The 23895-nt window shown below is 45.7% G+C and overlaps 1 protein-coding gene across 5 annotated transcripts in view; it reads right to left on the bottom strand.

The window, feature by feature from the left end:
• The window catches only part of PAK6 (p21 (RAC1) activated kinase 6), a 103563-nt gene that overhangs the window by 33655 nt on the left and 46013 nt on the right, over positions 1 to 23895 (bottom strand). For all 5 annotated transcript variants that reach the window (XM_075330332.1, XM_075330333.1, XM_075330329.1 and 2 more), the window contains exons 2-3: positions 4484 to 4696; positions 2825 to 3427 (exon numbers count right to left, since the gene is read on the bottom strand). In XM_075330332.1, coding sequence (XP_075186447.1) covers positions 2825 to 3427; positions 4484 to 4687 — 807 coding nt within the window. In that variant the 5' untranslated portion in view covers positions 4688 to 4696. The remainder of the gene's footprint in view (positions 1 to 2824; positions 3428 to 4483; positions 4697 to 23895) is intronic.

Below are 23895 nucleotides of genomic sequence, written 5' to 3'. Positions count from 1 at the left end.
GTCAAGTTCTAATTGAGCAAGGATGGTTGACCTTAGGGAGATCAACATCCACCACTGCGGAGACACCATCACGTGTTTCTCAACGCAGTGATTCTAGAGCAATGCCCCCTGGGAAATATTCAAAGCAAGAAGGCCTGCGGAGACACCATCACGTGTTTCTCAACGCTGGCAGGAAACTAGCCAGGTCTTTCACCGGGAAGGAACAACCACGGGAAGGGCAGTCTCCAGTCAAGGAGACCACCTATACCAAACATGGTATCCATCCACAGACAGCCGTTTCGGGGTATTTGCCCCTCATCAGTGTGGAGTAGGAATCTGGCTAGTGGGAGCATTGCCTAGTAAAAGACTATGTGAGCAAGGATGGTTGACCTTAGGGAGATCAACATCCACCACTGCGGAGACACCATCACGTGTTTCTCAACGCAGTGATTCTAGAGCAATGCCCCCTGGGAAATATTCAAAGCAAGAAGGCCTGCGGAGACACCATCACGTGTTTCTCAACGCTGGCAGGAAACTAGCCAGGTCTTTCACCGGGAAGGAACAACCACGGGAAGGGCAGTCTCCAGTCAAGGAGACCACCTATACCAAACATGGTATCCATCCACAGACAGCCGTTTCGGGGTATTTGCCCCTCATCAGTGTGGAGTAGGAATCTGGCTAGTGGGAGCATTGCCGAGTAAAAGACTATGTGAGCAAGGATGGTTGACCTTAGGGAGATCAACATCCACCACTGCGGAGACACCATCACGTGTTTCTCAACGCAGTGATTCTAGAGCAATGCCCCCTGGGAAATATTCAAAGCAAGAAGGCCTGCGGAGACACCATCACGTGTTTCTCAACGCTGGCAGGAAACTAGCCAGGTCTTTCACCGGGAAGGAACAACCACGGGAAGGGCAGTCTCCAGTCAAGGAGACCACCTATACCAAACATGGTATCCATCCACAGACAGCCGTTTCGGGGTATTTGCCCCTCATCAGTGTGGAGTAGGAATCTGGCTAGTGGGAGCATTGCCTAGTAAAAGACTATGTGAGCAAGGATGGTTGACCTTAGGGAGATCAACATCCACCACTGCGGAGACACCATCACGTGTTTCTCAACGCAGTGATTCTAGAGCAATGCCCCCTGGGAAATATTCAAAGCAAGAAGGCCTGCGGAGACACCATCACGTGTTTCTCAACGCTGGCAGGAAACTAGCCAGGTCTTTCACCGGGAAGGAACAACCACGGGAAGGGCAGTCTCCAGTCAAGGAGACCACCTAGACTGGAGACTGCTTTTCCCGTGGTTGTTCCTTCCCGGTGAAAGACCTGGCTAGTTTCCTGCCAGCGTTGAGAAACACGTGATGGTGTCTCCGCAGGCCTTCTTGCTTTGAATATTTCCCAGGGGGCATTGCTCTAGAATCACTGCGTTGAGAAACACGTGATGGTGTCTCCGCAGTGGTGGATGTTGATCTCCCTAAGGTCAACCATCCTTGCTCACATAGTCTTTTACTAGGCAATGCTCCCACTAGCCAGATTCCTACTCCACACTGATGAGGGGCAAATACCCCGAAACGGCTGTCTGTGGATGGATACCATGTTTGGTATAGGTGGTCTCCTTGACTGGAGACTGCCCTTCCCGTGGTTGTTCCTTCCCGGTGAAAGACCTGGCTAGTTTCCTGCCAGCGTTGAGAAACACGTGATGGTGTCTCCGCAGGCCTTCTTGCTTTGAAGTTCTAATTGATGCTGCCTGTGGTTTTGGGGACTCTACCATGGAGCCCATTCTTCTTCAAGTGCCTTATCCTTATTGTGCATCTTGAAGCGGCCACACCGCTACTAGTTTTCAGTGAGTCCTGTATTTCAGCTGATGTTATTTGTTGATTTTTGTTTGCATCCTGAACAATTTTCCTGGCAGTTGTGGCCGGAATTTTTGTTGGTCTACCTGATCGTGGTTTGGTTTCTACAGAGCCCTTGATTTTCCATTTGGTAATCACAGTTTGAACACTGCTGACTGGCATTATCATTTCCTTGGATATATTTTTGTATCCCTTTCCTGCTTTATACAGTTCAACTATCTTTTCCCATAGATACGTTGACAATTCTTTTGCTTTCCCCATCCCTCACAATCCAGAAATGTTAGTGGCTGGAGGAAAGATGCAAGAGCCTGTCTGGACCCCAGAAACTCACTCAGCTTTTATGCACTCACGGATTACAAATAAACAGGTCACAGGTGAGGACGTTACCTTTATTAGCCATTCAAACCCATTTGTGTGACCTTCTGTGCATGTTATCAGCCAAAATCACCAGGGTGTGTGAACTTTGGATCAGGGTCATTTGGATGTTTTTGGTTGTCATTATGATTTATAAAGAGAAAACACAGTAGATGACAATAAATGGCTTCACTCAACCACTAACCATGAATGGAAAAAAAGATTGTGTGTTATCATTTATATTCTCTGAAAAAAGGACAAGAAAGCAAAAAATCTGCAGGGGTGTGTAAACATTTGAGCACAGTTGTAAATGGGAGAGGACTTTACAAACCTTTGATTGCCTAGAGAAAAGCTTGTGGAGCAATTTCACGAACTAGTAACCATATATGTTCAATAGTCTAAAATCTACAGGTAGTCAGCTAAACCCATCATCGAGCCCACCGGTTTTGCTGATTTAAGACTTCCACATTAGCAATCATGCATTAAGCTAAGGAAATCAGTAAAACATACTGAAGGCATAACAAGGCTTCTTGTACTGTTGTGCATTCTTTTAAATCCACCACAAACCATAAAAATGCAACCTTGGATAACAAGCTTATATGAACAGCTTAGTTATGCCGTTCAAGAAAACAATCATACCTTTCTCTGTTGCGCTGGGACAGGCTTCTCTGAGCATTTCTCATTGCCTGAAGGCTCAAAACCACTCCTTAATAGTCCCTGTTTAGAAAGACTCTCAACAGATCTGGAGACAGGACCCTCTTCCAGAAGAGTCTCATGTGATAGCTGTCTTTTTGTAGAGCGTGTATCTTGCTCGAAGCTACAGCCCCCATTAATGTTCTTGCGTAGACCACTGGGAGATCTTGATTGACTGACACGGTCCACTGTATCCTGAAAGTCCCCAGGGTCTAAGGATTTTGCTTTACAAACTGATCCGTTGGGTTTGGATGGACTGTCGTTAGTAGGCTTGTAGTCTGGCCACATGGTCTGCCTCCTTCCCGCCTTAGAATTTCCATTGCAATTGATGTGGTTGGAATACTTCTCAGGTAGATTTGGCTCTGGTACGACATATGGACCATTGTTTGGCCTTTCTTCTCCTAGCACTCCCAAAGACTGAGCTCGCCTTCGCGTCTGGGGACTTCGACCCCGCAGAGTATTAGAGCTGGTTACCGAAAGTTTTTGAATGTCAAGCAGTATCCCTGAGATGTATCCTTCCAATCCAATGGTGCTGCCACGAACAACAGTCTACGAAAACATGGATAAGTAATTACAAGTTAATAAAGCATTAGTGCATTAGGATATGTGTTACGTTCGTAGCCGGTTAGAGGACCTTACCCTTTTAGCGGGTGGGGCCTAACTAAGCGCCGAACGTGAGATGGGCGCCCGGTACCACTCCCAGGGCAGTGACTGGGACTGTGGCAGCTGAGCCCCAGGATAGGTGATGGACTCAGGAATAGATGGGTATAGGTGGGGTGACTGAGGCAGGCTGGACAGGCATGGTAGGCACAGCAGACGTACACAGCTAGGTATGGGAATGCAGACTCCGGTGATGGACACAGGGATAATGGGACCTGACAGCTAGCTAGCAGACTGGGATACTAACTAACTGAAGGTGTTTCACAGGCACCTCCCCTAATGGGAAGATGCCTTAAATACACTGTGCCTCTCAGCCGAGAAATGGCATGCGGTCCTTTAAGAGGAGGGCTGATGTGCACACGCACACGTCTCAAGTGCACTCCCGGGAACCCTGTTTGGCATACACAGACCCCGGGAGGGGAAGGAAGCAGCAGGGGATGACATGACCCGGCAGGGGCAGTGAATAAGTCGGCATCTCTGCAGAGACACCAGTGTTACAATATGTCAATGTAAATGGGCTGGGAATAATATTCCAATATGGGGAACCATATAAAAAATGCCGCAAGATGCAATGAATCTGTTTTGATACCATCACCAAAAACTCTTCTGCAGATGTTAAAAAAAACAAACCTGATCTTACTTGGAGGTGAGCATTTGGTGAAGTTGCACTGCAAAGTGCTCATTCTGGGCTTAGGAGTCCAATGGGCAATCATCATTGCCAGCGGTCACAGTGTATATGCTTATACAGGGAAGGCTGTCAATCATTGATTAGGACCACCTACTGGACTCCTAAGCCCAGAATGAGCAGGGATGGCAATGAGGAGAAATACAAGTCATCACCATCTTGTCCAAGCTGATAGGCTCCCTTTTAAAAAGGACAGTAGGTAATGTATCATTACTCTATCTGGACACCCAGTATTACATAATACAGTATTAATTACTCACCTTCATAGGCTTTAGCTGCATTGGAGTGATCCTGGAAGGGTCTATTACAGGTTTTGGACGTCGCAACGTGTCCAGGACATTTTGCCATTGTGGCGGAAGGCCAATAAATCTGCCTTCTTTGGCATCAAAGGAGGTATGTACACGGTGCTGGAAATTCAGCGGAGCGGAGATCTCGGGGCGTTTCTTTTTCTTCTTGCGAAACATGATGTTAAACTGAAAGGGGGAACAGAAATGATCTATTACATTAAAAACATACTAATAACATGGCAAACACATCACAAAGCCGGTTCTAGGACTATACATCCCGTGCTTGTATTGTCAGGGCAAACATTTGTTCAATGGGTTACATGAGCTACTCAAACCATGAGCCCCGGAGCAAGCGCGCCAATGTGATCAATTTTGATATTGTCCGAGATACAGGACATGAAGACACAATTTTGGTGGGTTGCAGCCATATCCAAGTTCTGGATCTTAAGGGGGACTTTCTGCCCTGTATTAGGACACCACTACTAAGATGTGATATTTTAGAGGGCGGTTATTAATTTAGGCATCTCATACAATGCCTCCGTATGTAGGTATTTTTTATCTCTGTGAATAATGGTATACCACTAAGATATGCCATCAGTCGATCAGTGGGGTTTCATCCTCTGAGACCCCCAATGAATCAGAACCAGCATGGTGTCCTCTTCACAGGAGTGTTCCCAGCCACCAGCTACACTCAAATGGTGACAGCTGTAGGGCCCGGAACAGCCGGGTGGCCCGGAATGCCACTGTATTGGGAAGGATTATGAAAGATACTTGGCATTCAATTAACACAATGGCCCCTTCTTTTTCAAAATCGGTCAGCCTACCAGCGATCATTAAGTGATAGTATATTGTAGCCATATGCCATAACCTACTTGGAATTCGTTTTTAAGATGTCAACATAAGTTGGCAGACCTTGTAGCCCCCATATATAGTAGGAATAGAAAACACCAATTGCCTTTCCGCAACCCCGGTCGAGGTCCATGCTCTCTGTCCGTGGACAAAAGCTGCGCTAATTTCCTGAACTTCTAGGTTTCCCGGGGCAGCATCTGATTTTCTGGCCTAGCGTAACAACATCATCTGTGCAATGCAAAGGTAACATCTCAGCCATCCGGCTAATCCTAAGCTGAGCAGAAAAAAGCTAGTCCTGGTATTTACCAGGATATATGGTCCCTGGAAAAATTTGCGGTGCACGGATCCTCCAGCATAGCCCAGTCTGGAACCAATAGTAAGTCAATGAGGGGAGGAAGGGGGCAGGGAAAAATGGAATCCAGCACCAAAAATTATTTTATATAAAAATTTATTGAGACATAAGTTAAAAATATGAAAACCGCAAATGGGGGGAAATGGGTATCATAATATCCTTATAGGTTTTACCTATGAATAAGGACATGTTTTTAACCTCCTGTCCGAAACGCGTACGGATATTATGATACCCCTTTACCCCCTTTTGCGGTTTTCATATTTTTAACTTATATGTCTCAAATTTTTGATTTTTATATAAAATAATTTTTGGTGCTGGATTCCATTTTTCCCTGCCCCCTTCCTCCCCTGATTGACTTACTATTCCTAAGCTAAGCCTTGGATACCTGAAGGTAAATAAACGCGCACAGTTATTGCCCACAGGTGAGGCACTCTAACCTGAACCTTGGACTGGAGTTGAGCGAAGTGATCTGCTAATCTTTAATTAGTAAACTATAGATCTATAGACAGGCTAGGGCCCCATACACAATCAATAGTTGTCTGACAACCACTGTTCATGCCGTCAACACCCTCATACATGGAGCGCTCGGTCTGCCTAATTCTCCTGTGTTCTCTAGGAGAGATCTGCTGTCAGACATCTGGAGGCTTGTCTCACCAACAGCAAAGGTATCGGTAGTCCAAAAACAGACATGCCAGATCCCCATGTCCCTTGACATACCAATTAGACTGTCATTGGGTTTCGCCGAAATTACAACTGGTATCTGTAGAATTAAAGCCTTCCCATTCACAGACTAACGTTGGCCAAATCTGCCGATATTGATGGGTTGCAACCAACTCTCCACCAACAAAAGATGTCTGGGGAGATTAGGATCCGCAGCGGGGGGGGTCCGATTTTAAACTGCAGATGCCTTTCCTTCTAAGAGATGACTTGCCCCCAGAGATGCTCTTTCGCACAGTGAGCACTACTGTGAATGGAAGAATCAGGAGAGACGTCTGCCGGCCAAACGATTGGTGAACAACCATCTAAAGTTGATGGGTTTCCTTAAGGGTACTTTACATGCTGCGACATCGCTAGTGATCCCGTTAGCGATGTGAAATTCTAGATCGCAAGTGCGATCTTATGAGATCACACATGCGTAAAATGACCTATGTGAGCCCTCGAAAGATCGCACTTGCGATCTAGAATTTCACATCGCTAACGAGATCGCTAGCGATGTCGCAGTGTGTAAAGTACCCTTAAAGAAGGTAAACCACATCAAATTGCTGTAAATATAAAAAAAATCCATACCAAACTGTGAAAATTCATCAATTCATTAGCAGCCAAATCTGCCGCTCAATTTACACTGCAGAGATTTAGTACAATCCCGAAGTTATTGTCATCACAGTAGAGGTCTTGGCTCGATAGTCAAGGATGACTCTTGTAGACCCGTCCTACAGTCCTTTCCCACAGATCTACACAATTGCTCAGGTAATGATATAATGTTGTTTGTTTGGGGGTTTTTTTGTTTTCAAGGTAAAACCTCTCCTCCAGAAAATTGCAGTTTTCGTAATAGGGGAATTAATTGCTTAAATTTCACCTGTCAGGAAATAATTGTGGATTACATGACGGTAATTCACCCAAACAGGTGATGCTGCAGGCGAAGAAACAATCCCAGGGCACAAAAGGACAGACTAAGTCACTTTCTTGGGCCTTAGTGAGTCAAGCATAAGATTACTTAATGCCATGTATGGATTGCTTCAGTAATTAGGTTTAGGAACGAACAAATAACAAAACAAAATGGCATCCGGGTAGCACCATTGCCAAACCATTTACTGACAAATTACATAATGTGATTATGGATACAAAAAAAGGAGAAAAAAAACAACTAAATAAAAAAATGTACTAAACTTTTTTTTTTTTTAGTCAAATCCACCACATTATAGAGCTTTCTCATGATGACTTTCTATGGACATTGAGAGACTGAAGCGGGCTTTACATGCTGCGATCTCGCTAGCGAGATCGCAAGCGATTGTACCCGCCCCGTCGGTTGTGCGACACGGGCATATCGCTGCTCGTCGCGCACAACCTCGCTTACCCCCGTCACACGCACTTACCTGTCCGGCAATGTCGCTCTGGCCGGCAAACCGCCTCCTTTCTAAGGGGGCGGGTCGTGCGGCGTCACAGCGACGTCACACGGCAGCCGTCCAATAGAAGCGGAGGGGTGGAGATGAGCGGGACGTAACATCCCGCCCACCACCTTCCTTCCGCATTGCCGGTGGAGGCAGGTAGGAGATGTTCCTCGTAACTGCGGTGTCACACATAGCAATGTGTGCTGCCACAGGAACGAGGAACAACATCGCTAATGAGAGGTAAACGTTTTTTTGTTTTAGGACGACCTCTCTGCGGCAAACGATTTTTGCCGCTTTTGCGATCATTTTAGGTCGCACATAACTGTTACACGCTACGATATCGTTAATGACGCCAGATGTGCATCACAAACAACGTGACCCCGACGATAATTCATTAACGATATTGTAGCGTGTAAAGCCCGATTAAGATCCCCATACAGAATAGATTCATAGATTAACCTTATTTTAACTTATTGATTTGGAGAGGTTCCACCGATCCCAAGAATTGTTGTCTGAAGTAGCCATTTTGAATGGTGAGGTGGCTGCTCGGCTATCTGGGTTCTATAAACCATTGTTGGAGTGGTGGTAGTCCACATGCTTGACCACCATTCCAGTTACTTGGACCCTTCCGTGAATGTTAGTTTAAATTAGAGAGCATCTCCTCCAATTGTCGCTGCTCCATTAATTCTGGAATACTTTCTGTGCCCCTCCATTCCAAATTTATGTAATAAAAAAGCACCCAATATGCATATGTTCCCATTTAACCAACTGGGCGTACACCACAGATCTTCTCTGTGGGCATTTGCTTTTTCTCTTCTATGAGGCTGGCCAATCAAAACACAGTCTAATCATAAAGAGTGGGGAAAGCAAACACTCACAAGTAAGGTCACAGTTACAGCCTGACTAACTGTGTGCTACTGAGAGGAGGTTTGATCCGCCTGCACATGCTGAAAACTCAGCAGTCGTCACATCCCTCCCGTAATTGGAGCATCAGAGCAAAAAAGCACAGCAGTGCCAAACCAGACTATGTTCTACCGTGCGCTGGTGTTCCAGGGCTGCTGCTTTCCAGTACTCCTATAGCAAAAAAGCGCAGCAGTGCCAAACCAGACTATGTTCTACCGTGCGCTGGTGTTCCAGGGCTGCTCCTTTCCAGTACTCCTATAGCAAAAAAGCACAGTAGTGCCCAACCCGACTATGTTCTTCCGTGCCCTGGTGTTCCAGGGCTGCTGCTCTCTGTTACTCCTATAGCAAAAAAGTGCAGCAGTGCTAAATCCGACTATCTTCTTCCATGCTCTGGTGTTCCAGAGCTGCTGCTCTCTGGTCCTCCTATAGCAAAAAACGAAGCAGTGCCAAACCAGACTATGTTCTTCTAAGCTCTGGTGTTCCAGGGCTGCTGCTCTCTGGTACTCCTATAGCGAAAAGGGGTATGGTGGCTATGGCGTTCTCAACATGGTCACATTAGAGAAATCTGAGCGAGGCTGCAGCTGTGACCTCAGTGGGTGTTTACCTTTTCCCCTCTAGCAAGCATCATCGAGGAGAAAAGACAAATGTCCACAGAAAAGTTCAGTGTTATACGCCCAGTTAGTCAAAAGGTAAATATTTGCATATTGGGCACACTTTATTAACAAGGGGCATAACTTTAAGGCCCCGTCACACTAAAGCGGGCTTTACACGCTGCGACATCGCTAATGCGAACTCGTTGGGGTCACGGAATTCGTGACGCACATCCGGCCGCATTAGCGATGTTGTTGCGTGTAACACCGATAAGCGATTTTGCATCGTTGCAAAAACGTGCAAAATCGCTAATCGGCGACACGGGGGTCCATTCTCAAATCTCGTTACTGCAGCAGTAACGAGGTTGTTCCTCGTTCCTGCGGCAGCACACATCGCTGCGTGTGACGCCGCAGGAACGAGGAAGCTCCCCTTACCTGCTTCCCGGCCGCTATGCAGAAGGAAGGAGGTGGGCGGGATGTTACGTCCCGCTCAGCTCCGCCCCTCCGCTGCTATTGGGCGGCGGTTCAGCGACGTCGCTGTGACGCCGCACGGACCGCCCCCTTAGAAAGGAGGCGGTTCGCCCGTCACAGCGACGTCGCCGGACAGGTATGTATGTGTGACCGGTCTGGGCGATGTTGTGCAGCGATTTGCCCGTGTCGCGCAACAGATGGGGGCGGCTACCCACACTAGCGGGACCGATATCGCAGTGTGTAAAGTAGCCTTAAGCAACATCGCTAGCAACATCGCTGCTAACGAACAACTTTTGTGACGTTGCTAGCGATGTTGCTTTGTGTGACATCCAGCAACAACCTGGCCCCTGCTGTGAGGTCGTTGGTTGTTGCTGAATGTCCTGGGCCATTTTTTAGTTGTTGCTGTCCCGCTGTGAAGCACAGATCGCTGTGTGTGACAGCGAGACAGCAACAACTAAATGTGCAGGCAGCAGGAGCCGGCTTCTGCGGAGGCTGGCAACCAATGTAAACATCGGGTAACGAAGAAGCCCTGTCCTTGGTTACCCGATATTTACCTTTGTTACCAGCCTCCGCCGCTCTCACTGTCAGTGCCGGCTCCTGCTCTGTGCACATGTAGCTAGCTGCAGGACACATCGGGTTAATTAACCCGATGTGTGCTGTAACTAGGAGAGCAGGGAGCCAGCGCTAAGCATTGTGCGCTGCTCCCTGCTCTGTGCACATTTAGCTGCAGCACACATCGGGTTAATTAACCCGATGTGTGCTGCAACTAGGAGAGCAGGGAGCCAGCGCTAAGCATTGTGCGCTGCTCCCTGCTCTCTGCACGTGTAGCTCCGAGCGGTGGTAACCAAGGTAAATATCGGGTTGGTTACCCGATATTTACCTTAGTTACCAAGCGCAGCATCTTCCACGCGGCGCTGGGGGCTGGTCACTGGTTGCTGGTGAGCTCACCAGCAACTCGTGTAGCGACAGGTTGCTGGTGGGATCGCTGGAGCGTTGCAGTGTGACATCTCACCAGCAACCTCCTAGCAACTTACCAGCGATCCCTATCGTTGTTGGGATCGCTGGTAAGTAGTGTGACTGGACACACAAAAAAAAAAAAAACTGTTCCAGAATCAGTGGAGCAGATGCAATTAAATGATTATTCCAGTCTTAACTGGACCTATTACTGGATTATATTTTAATTACAATTGAGTATCTCTTCCAAAGTAGTCTGAACTATGGGATTTCATAAATGAGGCCCCTTATCTTTTGGTTCTCGGGATCCCTTCCTTTTAGGAATACATGCACATTCTACCGACCAGAGAGTTCACCAGTATGGAGTAGACGGAAAAGATAGCCATCAGCTGTCTACCGTGAATGGATTTTACTACCCCAGCAACAGAACCAGCATTTTACCTGTAAATACTATTGAGAACAATGGACTGAAGATTAGTCTGCTTCTTATCTCCTTCCCTTAGATGTCCATCAAGAAAAGCCTTCTTTGTTAATCATTGGCTTCCTCTCCTCTAGTATTTGTATTAGTGCTTTGTTGTTAACTACACTCAGACTAATCCCATCATTATTTTACTATTGACTGTTCCCGCCATCTACTACCTCCCATAGGAATGTACCTTATCAATGTTATTTTAAGACCTTAAAGGGGATATTTGGTGAAATAACATAGCTCAAAAACCTAATAGTAGTAGTATGGAACAACGTGTGGTATAGTGGTCGTTACCTTATCCAATCAGGAGAGTAAAAACAATGTATTTTGGAGACTATATATACATATATTATATATATAAAAAAATAAATAATTTCAAAATACAAAAATACCACCTTTTTTGGGTCAAGAGTCTATTGGTCAATTAAACTCAGATGACTTAATAATCCAATGATTGAAAAAGAACTAATAATGAAAAAGTCACTTATCAGCGAAGGACACCACCTTTTCTCCAACAATGGCCGTCTTGGGTGTACACATGTAGGAAATAAAATATGGCGGCACAGCTCTCTTGATCCGCGTCATTTACTTTGGAAGCTTAGGGTTGACCAATAGCATTGACTGGAGGATGACCCTGCTCAATATTGATAAATTGGGGGGCTTGTGCCTTGCATTGGTAAGGGGAACATGGCTGATATTGTTCAGAGATGAATGTATCTGGTTGTAGTATTAGGCAACAACTAGGAGTTTTAGATTTATTATCAAAGATATTTAGCTGGATCCTAAAAAAATGTACTTCCCCCTCCCTTTTGGCTCTTGAACCCCTTTATCCTTGAACCCCTTTATCCCTACAGTAATCTCCAAGTCAAAATTTGTGGATCTTACACAGACAATGTAGGAAAACTACTGCAGCTTCACCCCCCTCCATTCATAGGATATATGAAGAGTTTCATAGAATCACTTTATTTTATTGAAGCTTCAACTAACTTTAAAAAGGAGCGGTAAGTGTTACCAGGTCTCAAGGGTCCAGTTTTTTTATCTTATTTTATTCCCTCAGCTTCCCAGAATAAGACATTTTTAATGCCCTTTATTGTACTAGAGGTATATCGGCCTTTTTATTTAGTGTTAATTTTTAGTCTTTACCGCAGGGGTGGAGCTTTTATAGTAATACAGACACGCCCCAGAGGATCCTCTGAACCACACGCCCCTTAGTAAAAACCATAAAAATTAGCACTAAATAAAAAAAGCTCATATCTCTGGAACAAATTGGCGGATGTTTAAAAATAAGAGGTGAAGTCTCCGGGGATCAGCAGGAATAAAATAAGAACAGAAACAGGCCATTCTTGACCTGCTGACAGGTCTTTTTTTAACGTAAGTAGAAGATACTACAAAGCAAGGTAAAGTGATCTTATGAAACTTGGGATATATCCTATGAATGGAGGGTTATGAGTTGTGGGGAAATACAGGTCCTCTTAACCTTTAGTCAGTCGTGTGGGGTCCATTGGATCCCAAGAGAGCTCGTTTTCATCAGATTTTGCAGATATGGAAGATAGGTAAACATTAATGATGAGCAAGCATGCTCATCAGGGTGCTCAATTACACGGCCGAGTGTTAGGAGTGCTCAGAGAGCCGAACCCCCCAATCATTGTCTTCCATAATACTTGTTCCTCAAGTTGAGCCCTTTCAGAGCATCTGACCTCCTGGCTTGAGTAATGATCACCCAAGCATTTTAGTGGACCCATCTCTACTAACCATCCATTATGGTAGGTTCTCAGCTCGGACGCCTCTTCTCCTCAGTGCATTGCGAGATACGCCGTCGACTTCATGGGCCACAACGAAGTGTTTGGGGTCTCATGGATTGGTATTTTGGTGCAACTAACTAAGGGTTACATATCTCACCCCAAAAAACCATTAGCCTGCAAACTACGTGGCATTCACAGACTGAAAATATGTACATTGCATAACCGTCAGCCAACTGATTGTGCATGAATCTTTCCATGACAGTACAGAAGTACCAGATTCATCCAAGTTGAAAAATAGGCCCAAATCCCTAATTTCATGGTCACTGAGCTCATTTATGAGAAACGATTAGAAAGGAAGAGATATAACACTTGTCTGCAAAATTCCAAGAACTCTATAATGAAAAGAGAAAATATTTTGCGACCGATAGAGCAGACAGACAAGAATGTCGAGCAACCGGTACGATCTATCATGAAAGTTAACCTCTTCTGGCACCGATAGTACATATTAACCACTAACGAAAATCATTAAAATCTGGTTGTCTAGCAGGAATATTATCCATAGATGATGGGATAATGTTGGATCCCAGGATCCCACCAATAGGGGTCTTTCACCTTCATTAATGACCTGGGTGTTGGGTATTTATCTCTATGGGAGATCCTAATAATATGTGATTGATTCCTGTGGGAAATATGATAAGCCTGTCAATCATCTGACTGTAATCCAATATCCAAATATCTCAGCTGATACTTGATAGCCGAGAATAACTACATTTCCACCCATGACCCATACAGGATCATGAAATCTTCACCGTTCCGGTAACAATTCAGATGCTGCACATCTGATCTTAGAAAAACAATTATGTCCCTATTAACAAGACGAGTGACAACAAATTCTGTCATTACCATGTAACCAGTCTAAAGCACACACCCCGGAGCTAAAAGATTGAGTGACTGAGGAGGCCCGAAGGCTGCTCTACTGGATGAGAAGACTTATCAATGGTATTTGATGGGCGGGCGGCAAGGTCACAAATTTTACATGGGGCACTGGATTTTCAAGTTAGTCTTCCAAAACATCATATATACATTTAATGGCTGTCGCCTGAACAATGGTTCGGCCAACTGTTCAACCGGCAACGATCTCCGGTGGCCTACCGTTCAACCGGCAACGATCTCCGGTGGCCTACCGTTCAACCGGCAACCATCTCCGGTGGCCTACCGTTCAACCGGCAACCATCTCCGGTGGCCTACCGTTCAACCGGCAACCATCTCCGGTGGCCTACCGTTCAACCGGCAACCATCTCCGGTGGCCTACCGTTCAACCGGCAACCATCTCCGGTGGCCTACCGTTCAACCGGCAACCATCTCCGGTGGCCTACCGTTCAACCGGCAACCATCTCCGGTGGCCTACCGTTCAACCGGCAACCATCTCCGGTGGCCTACCGTTCAACCGGCAACCATCTCCGGTGGCCTACCGTTCAACCGGCAACCATCTCCGGTGGCCTACCGTTCAACCGGCAACCATCTCCGGTGGCCTACCGTTCAACCGGCAACCATCTCCGGTGGCCTACCGTTCAACCGGCAACCATCTCCGGTGGCCTACCGTTCAACCGGCAACCATCTCCGGTGGCCTACCGTTCAACCGGCAACCATCTCCGGTGGCCTACCGTTCAACCGGCAACCATCTCCGGTGGCCTACCGTTCAACCGGCAACCATCTCCGGTGGCCTACCGTTCAACCGGCAACCATCTCCGGTGGCCTACCGTTCAACCGGCAACCATCTCCGGTGGCCTACCGTTCAACCGGCAACCATCTCCGGTGGCCTACCGTTCAACCGGCAACCATCTCCGGTGGCCTACCGTTCAACCGGCAACCATCTCCGGTGGCCTACCGTTCAACCGGCAACCATCTCCGGTGGCCTACCGTTCAACCGGCAACCATCTCCGGTGGCCTACCGTTCAACCGGCAACCATCTCCGGTGGCCTACCGTTCAACCGGCAACCATCTCCGGTGGCCTACCGTTCAACCGGCAACCATCTCCGGTGGCCTACCGTTCAACCGGCAACCATCTCCGGTGGCCTACCGTTCAACCGGCAACCATCTCCGGTGGCCTACCGTTCAACCGGCAACCATCTCCGGTGGCCTACCGTTCAACCGGCAACCATCTCCGGTGGCCTACCGTTCAACCGGCAACCATCTCCGGTGGCCTACCGTTCAACCGGCAACCATCTCCGGTGGCCTACCGTTCAACCGGCAACCATCTCCGGTGGCCTACCGTTCAACCGGCAACCATCTCCGGTGGCCTACCGTTCAACCGGCAACCATCTCCGGTGGCCTACCGTTCAACCGGCAACCATCTCCGGTGGCCTACCGTTCAACCGGCAACCATCTCCGGTGGCCTACCGTTCAACCGGCAACCATCTCCGGTGGCCTACCGTTCAACCGGCAACCATCTCCGGTGGCCTACCGTTCAACCGGCAACCATCTCCGGTGGCCTACCGTTCAACCGGCAACCATCTCCGGTGGCCTACCGTTCAACCGGCAACCATCTCCGGTGGCCTACCGTTCAACCGGCAACCATCTCCGGTGGCCTACCGTTCAACCGGCAACCATCTCCGGTGGCCTACCGTTCAACCGGCAACCATCTCCGGTGGCCTACCGTTCAACCGGCAACCATCTCCGGTGGCCTACCGTTCAACCGGCAACCATCTCCGGTGGCCTACCGTTCAACCGGCAACCATCTCCGGTGGCCTACCGTTCAACCGGCAACCATCTCCGGTGGCCTACCGTTCAACCGGCAACCATCTCCGGTGGCCTACCGTTCAACCGGCAACCATCTCCGGTGGCCTACCGTTCAACCGGCAACCATCTCCGGTGGCCTACCGTTCAACCGGCAACCATCTCCGGTGGCCTACCGTTCAACCGGCAACCATCTCCGGTGGCCTACCGTTCAACCGGCAACCATCTCCGGTGGCCTACCGTTCAACCGGCAACCATCTCCGGTGGCCTACCGTTCAACCGGCAACCATCTCCGGTGGCCTACCGTTCAACCGGCAACCATCTCCGGTGGCCTACCGTTCAACCGGCAACCATCTCCGGTGGCCTACCGTTCAACCGGCAACTATCTCCGGTGGCCTACTGTTCAACCGGCAACTATCTCCGGTGGCTCGCCCATACACATTTAGTGCTCAGATGGCACCTTATGTCAGCAGTCCAAAATCAGAAATGCCAGATCCTTAACGCCCCCCGATATCAGCAGTCTAGAGCCCCCACACACTGTTGGCCAAGCCCGTCATTACCAATGGGAATCTGCTCCAATATTATTTTATCTTATCTAAGGGACCTTTAAGGGGTTATCCCACTCAATACATGTATTACCTTTTCACAGGATAAGTAATAAATGCCTGACTGCTGGGGTCCTACCACTGCTCTATTCACTTTATGGAACGGCTGTCTCAGTCAGTCTCACACTACGGCTTTATTCAGACAGGGGGCTTTCAAGGCCCCCAATTTCAGGTTCTCTGAACCCCAGCCATGGTCGATACAGTCCCAATGGACCCCTCTTTGCATTTGCCTCCTTTCCTTCCAAGGGCTATTACTTTTTTAGTCAACAGAAGCTGTAGTTTTGTTGGTACCATGTTTGGGTACATATGACTTTCTGATCAATTTACATTCCAAACTGACCCAAAAAAAAAAACAGTGATTGTGATATATTTTATTATATCTACTCATTAAAAAAATTACAATTTTAAACTATCTTTGAAGACTAAAATCTGTGATCCCTTTTACAATTCACTATAATACTGTAATTGTCACGGGTGACAGACAGTCCTGTGGTTTCTGGCAAGAGAAGGTCACAGCGCAGAATGTTCCCTGACTTTCCTTTGTTCCTGCTGTCAGTATACATTGGTATAGGTAGCTTTCCTGCTGGATTCATCTCTCCCCCTTTTGGACCCAGCAGGAGCTCTCCTTCCACCCAGCTGCTGATTATCACTATTCTCTTGGTGCTTATAAACCCCTTCCTTCCTTGGACTGGTGCTGGTGATATTTTTAAGTTCATTCCAGCCTTGGTTGCAAGCAGGTGGCTTGTGCGCCTCTGTGGTATCATTGCTGAAAGCTTTGCTGAACTTCTACCTGAGTCATCTGTGGATAAGTAGTTCATGCACTTTCCCCCGTGTCTCCTACTTGTGTCTTCCTTTAGTGTTTAGTGGGGTTGATGAATAGCTCATTCCATTCGTTCCCTATTTAGGGTCCAGCACTAGGGATACCTAGGGCCAGGTATCCGGCTCGGCGCATAGGTGCGGAACCTATCTAGGGTGGTGAGGGACCGCAGGGCCCAGCGGTAGGTTCGGTCAGGGTTCACCAACTTGCCTTTCCCTATACACACTGTGGCTAAGTGTGGGAGCTTGCTCTCAGGGCTCATGCTTTGGATTTTCTGGACCGTTTTGGATTGGAAAGTCCTATCCCCCTTGTTGCGCTAATGCCCCGATTCTGGAGTGGGTGGGAACAGATCATAAAGGCTCTGTTCTCCTCAGGTGAATTGTCGGGTTGCCTAAAGCTACCCCCCCGTCCTAGGGTCCACGTACCCCGTCGTGCCTTAGGTCCCAGACCAGTAATAGTGCTAGGCTGCCGGCTGTCCCCGACAGATCCAGGCACCTTGCTACAATCCCCTGCGACCAGGGGTCTGACTCCTCTAGGCCCAGACCACCGTCTGCAACCTAGACAGCTTTCCAAGGAGACACGGCTCCCGACCTCCTCTCACTCTACACACCGACTCTCACACTGACTACACTCCTCACCTCCGCTCCCTGACCCCCCAGGTGGGTGACTCTATTCCACTCAAGCCGTCCACTGGTGTGTCTGGTGGGTGTGGTGCAGGGTGTATCTAGGATGTGATTTGCTGTTGGAGGTAACACCATTTAGTTAGGGACCCAGAACCAAGAGAGAGGTGGAATACTGCACGGAAGGGCAGCGTCTGCAGTACCCTGTGACGACCCGATAGTCCAGGGGCGTCACAAAAGCCAACAGACGTTCACTGCAGGTTTCATTGATGCTAATAGTATGTCACAGCAAACTAATGTGTGGGACAACCCAGCCAGCAGTCCCTCTGTGCCTAAAATAGATGGGAAATATGGTTTATCAAGTTGAATTTTCACATACGGGGAGGAAGAACCCAAAAACTTTCAGTACAGATTCCGATCTTGCGAGTGACACTAATATAGACAGACTTTTCCATCCTATGGCAACCGGGTCATTGTACTCCAGTAATGAATGCCAGGAATGAGCATCGGTAATGGACATTTCTATGATCGTGATCTCTGTGCTGAGCAGATAATGCAAACTGAAGACGTTATAAGCATCATAAAAAAGCTGAATATACCACGTGTTCCCAGGGACATTATAATATAACATTGTCCTATAGGAAACCACTCCAAGCCTATCTGGTGGGTTACACTCATATTTCTTCACCATTTTTCTTCCAACTTTAAAAGGACTGTCAGCAGGAAAATGACTGTTCAAACAAAGCACATGCGCTCGGTGCACCCTTGGTGTGGCCAAACATTTAAGTCCACTTTCCCACCTTTTTGTTTTTCCTCCATCGCCCCCTTCTCTGGATTTATGACGCCAGAGCTTTCAATCAGAGAGGGGAGGATGGAGATACAGGGAAAGTAAGCAGGTGGGGAGGTGCACTTAGATGTTTGGCCACACCAAGGGTGCACTGAGCACCAGTGCTTGGTTTGTACAGTTTGTACATTATCCTCCATATCATTTAGGACAGATCAGGGACCAAAGTAACAGCACGTCTTCGCCAACTTAATGGTGGAGGACTCCTGCCTCCTACGAAGGATACATTTGTCCTGTGACCACCAGTTCCCATTCATGCAATAGAAAGGCTGTCGGATGAGAGATTACCATAGTCCCAGTGTTGATTTACAACAGAGGTCGATAGTGGAGCAGGAATCTTTGGACCCCATCTGCTAGTGCAGACCGATCATAAGACCACCAGAACAAAGCCAATATATTGGGGTAGATTAGGGTTTCCAATTTATTAGTACAGATGAGGAACTACTGCTATAGTGACACCTATGGGTGTATGATCTATGGACACCACCCAAAAAAAGGACCATGCCATAAATGTATAATTATTTTCTACCTGTTGAAAAAGCCACCATTCTCTTTAATCCGATGTCGTTTTCATTTTCTTCATATGTCTCACTGTTCCTGAGATATGGCCTCCTCTTCCATGTATATAAGGCTATGTGCGCACTTTGCGTTTTTACCTGCGTTTCTGCAGCGTTTTGAACTGCAGCGTTTTCATGCCAAAATGCATGCGTTGTGATTTCCCAGCAAAGTCTATGGAAAATGGGGATTTCTTGTGCGCACTTTACAGTTCAAAACGCTGTGCTTAATTTGCATAAATTTGGGGGGAAACCTCTGCGTTCAAAGAAGCAGCATGTCAGTTGTTTTTGCCATTTAGGCGGCGTTTTGCTAACATTGAAGTCAATGAGAAGTTGTAATAAGCAGCAAACATCAAAATTCCAGCGTTTTACCTGCTTTTTAGCTGCAGAAACAATGCGTTTAATGCATTTATATATGACATCAAAATAATGAAATGATATGTCCCTTTACACACACACATAGTCCGACAATTAAATTAATTAAAAATATTAATTGATTGGAATTATAGCGATAAATAGTATAAAACCGCTACAATTATATGAAATAAAACTATTTTCGGTAAGATTTAAATAATTAATTTTTTTTTTCATTTTTTTTCCCTTTTTTCATTGTGTTTGTATGTCAAAACTTTATTGAGTAGTGTCTTTGTAATCAAAACGCATCTGACTTTAAGCAATGGAAATGCAGGTAAAAAGCGCTAAAAAGGCGACAAAAACACGGTAAAAACGCACGCGTATTTACCACGAATTTGTGGTCAAAAGCAATTTCTGCCAGAGGATGCGTTTAGAACTGCAACTACGACGACGCAAAGTGCGGACACAGCCAAAATGTTATCTTTTTAGCCAAATGGGTGTGGTCCTCAAGCAGACTGTCACAAAAAGGTGAGGACCATGTACAGTTGGCAAAAAAAGGAAGATGAGGCCATATCTAAGAAATGAGAAGATCAGGAACAAAAAGAAAAACAAAACACTGGATTCGGAAGCTTCAATGTGTTTGGGTGGCAAGATGAGGGAGAGCGGGGGCGGGAGGGCATGTGCCGCCCCCTCTACTTTCGGATGTTTAGGGCTGTACAGCCACACAGAGACCCTGAGGTGCATATAGACCCACAAAGCATCCACTGACCTCAGCCTGTTTCTGTCCCTGCTCCTCGGAGGAAGGTGTGTTTGTGCTGAGCCTATCAGAGCAAAGCTTGTCTGGCCGGCCTGCTGAGAGCCGGTGATGCGCACTGGATACAGCAGAGGCCAGAGGAGCGTGCCTATGTGTGTGTATGTAGCAGACAAACGGCAGGATTAGGGATTTCTGGGGAGAAGGCTGCCATGATTGCACTTTAGGGACTATTGTGACAATTCTGGGAAGGAAACTGCTTGTAATCACTATAGGGGTGGAGGATAGTATTGGCTGCGTTATCAGTGGGAATGGAAACTGCACCTAGTGACTGGGGATAGTATGGTTAGGAGGCTGCTGGGACCAATAGAGGGTAATTCTAAATTCTTTTGGAAGTACAATAATCTGCTGTGAATTCAGAGTATATATGTATTTGTAATTATTCCTCTGTGTATATGGAAAAGCACATCAATGTATGTTTATATGTTTATTTTATAGGACTTTGTGCATTTGTGTGTATAAATTCATAGATGTGGGTATAAAATCATATGCATCATAATGTGCAAGTGCATGCTAAAATCCTGTGTGTGCAGATAAAATCATGCATATAATGTGCAAGTGCATGCTAAATCCTGTGTGTGCAGATAAATCATGCATATAATGTGCACGTGCATGCTAAAATCCTGTGTGTGCAGATAAATCATGCATATAATGTGCAAGTGCATGCTAAAACCCTGTGTGTGCAGATAAATCATGCATATAATGTGCAAGTGCATGCTAAAACCCTGTGTGTGCAGATAAAATCATGCATATAATGTGCAAGTGCATGCTAAAATCCAGTGTGTGCAGATAAAATCATGCATATAATGTGCAAGTGCATGCTAAAACCCTGTGTGTGCAGATAAAATCATGCATATAATGTGCAAGTGCATGCTAAATCCTGTGTGTGCAGATAAATCATGCATATAATGTGCAAGTGCATGCTAAAATCCAGTGTGTGCAGATAAAATCATGCATCTAATGTGCAAGTGCATGCTAAAACCCTGTGTGTGCAGATAAATCATGCATATAATGTGCAAGTGCATGCTAAAATCCTGTGTGTGCAGATAAAATCATGCATCTAATGTGCAAGTGCATGCTAAAATCCAGTGTGTGCAGATAAAATCATGCATATAATGTGCAAGTGCATGCTAAAACCCTGTGTGTGCAGATAAATCATGCATATAATGTGCAAGTGCATGCTAAAACCCTGTGTGTGCAGATAAATCATGCATATAATGTGCAAGTGCATGCTAAAACCCTGTGTGTGCAGATAAAATCATGCATATAATGTGCAAGTGCATGCTAAAATCCAGTGTGTGCAGATAAAATCATGCATATAATGTGCAAGTGCATGCTAAATCCTGTGTGTGCAGATAAATCATGCATATAATGTGCAAGTGCATGCTAAAATCCTGTGTGTGCAGATAAATCATGCATCTAATGTGCAAGTGCATGCTAAAACCCTGTGTGTGCAGATAAAATCATGCATATAATGTGCAAGTGCATGCTAAAATCCAGTGTGTGCAGATAAAATCATGCATATAATGTGCAAGTGCATGCTAAAATCCTGTGTGTGCAGATAAATCATGCATATAATGTGCAAGTGCATGCTAAAATCCCGTGTGTGCAGATAAAATCATGCATCTAATGTGCAAGTGCATGCTAAAATCCAGTGTGTGCAGATAAAATCATGCATATAATGTGCAAGTGCATGCTAAAACCCTGTGTGTGCAGATAAATCATGCATATAATGTGCAAGTGCATGCTAAAACCCTGTGTGTGCAGATAAATCATGCATATAATGTGCAAGTGCATGCTAAAATCCTGTGTGTGCAGATAAATCATGCATATAATGTGCATGTGCATGCTAAAATCCCGTGTGTGCAGATAAAATCATGCATATAATGTGCAAGTGCATGCTAAAACCCTGTGTGTGCAGATAAAATCATGCATATAATGTGCAAGTGCATGCTAAAACCCTGTGTGTGCAGATAAATCATGCATATAATGTGCAAGTGCATGCTAAAACCCTGTGTGTGCAGATAAATTCATGCATATAATGTGCAAGTGCATGCTAAAATCATGCATCTAATGTGCAAGTGCATGCTAAAATCCTGTGTGTGCAGATAAATCATGCATATAATGTGCAAGTGCATGCTAAAATCCTGTGTGTGCAGATAAAATCATGCATATAATCTGCAAGTGCATGCTAAAATCCCGTGTGTGCAGATAAATCATGCATATAATGTGCAAGTGCATGCTAAATCCTGTGTGTGCAGATAAATCATGCATATAATGTGCAAGTGCATGCTAAAACCCTGTGTGTGCAGATAAATCATGCATATAATGTGCAAGTGCATGCTAAAATCCTGTGTGTGCAGATAAATCATGCATATAATGTGCAAGTGCGTGCTAAAATCCAGTGTGTGCAGATAAAATCATGCATATAATGTGCAAGTGCATGCTAAAATCCAGTGTGTGCAGATGAAGACATTTTTGGCCTATTTAATAATACTATAAATTATGTATCTTTTCACACACTCTGCAAATGTAAATGAAAGAATTAGCCTGGGATTACAAACAGCGCCTCTCTTGTTAGTGGCCATATTTGGTATTGCATTAGTCATTGCTATTCAAGTACATAAAGTTGTTAGAACCACTTTTGGATGAAAAATAGCAATCCCCTTTTTTCTAATCCTGCATGACCCCTTTAAGGGAAGATTCATATTGCCAGATTTGTACATGTGTTGCCAACGTCTCGAACTAAACGGTTTTCCAACTACGGTCACGAGATGAGCCATAAACCAAACCGTAATCTATTGTTCCCTATATCAGGTTACTCCACAACACAACACTGCAGACAATGCTCCGCAACCAAGAATGACGTGAATGCAATGCTACAACTGCTGTGCGATATAGTCACAAACACAAATATATATATATATATGCCATATTTGTACACATAACACGTGTTACATATCAAATAACTGCGGGTGTGTCACTTCTTCAGCCACATGATGTAAAGTGGGTCACTGAGAAAGTCCCTTGCACAGTTGTTCTCTTTTCCATGTTGACAGTGTAATTTGCATCCAAAAATCTGGATGTGAAATTCATACCTATTGTGTATTTGGTGCAGATTTTATGCACGTCGCTAAAATCCGTGGCATTTATGCAGCTAAAATCCATTTTTTTTTTTTCACTTTTATGGTCTTTTTTTTTTTTTTTAACCTGTGGATTTTGGATCTTTTCCCGAAAAGAATAGGTAAAATCTGAACCAAAAAGATGCCAAAAATCTTCATCGTGGGAACGTAGCCTGGGGGTAGATTTACGAGCAGCTTCTTTTTTAACTGTGTAATCAAAGCGATGTTAAAAGAAAAAAAAAACTCAAGTTTTCCTGCAAATTGCAAAGGTTTCCAAAAAAAGAAGTCAGGTAATAAAAGTGCGCGGTCTGGGATTTTAAGAAGGGTTTAAGATAACAATCGAGATTGGTGCACGTAACATGGTGCCCCAACAATGCTGCTCTAAAGAGTTAAAAGACCTTATCGCCTAAAAACCTTTTTTTTTCAGAAAGGTATTTAAAAATAATAATAATAATAATAATAATAATAATAATAATAATAATAT

This window comes from Anomaloglossus baeobatrachus, chromosome 12 (genome assembly GCF_048569485.1).
Source record: "Anomaloglossus baeobatrachus isolate aAnoBae1 chromosome 12, aAnoBae1.hap1, whole genome shotgun sequence".
Classification (NCBI taxonomy): domain Eukaryota; kingdom Metazoa; phylum Chordata; class Amphibia; order Anura; family Aromobatidae; genus Anomaloglossus; species Anomaloglossus baeobatrachus.
Note: the sequence above shows the minus strand (reverse complement) of the source record. Positions and strands in the feature narration are given on the sequence as shown.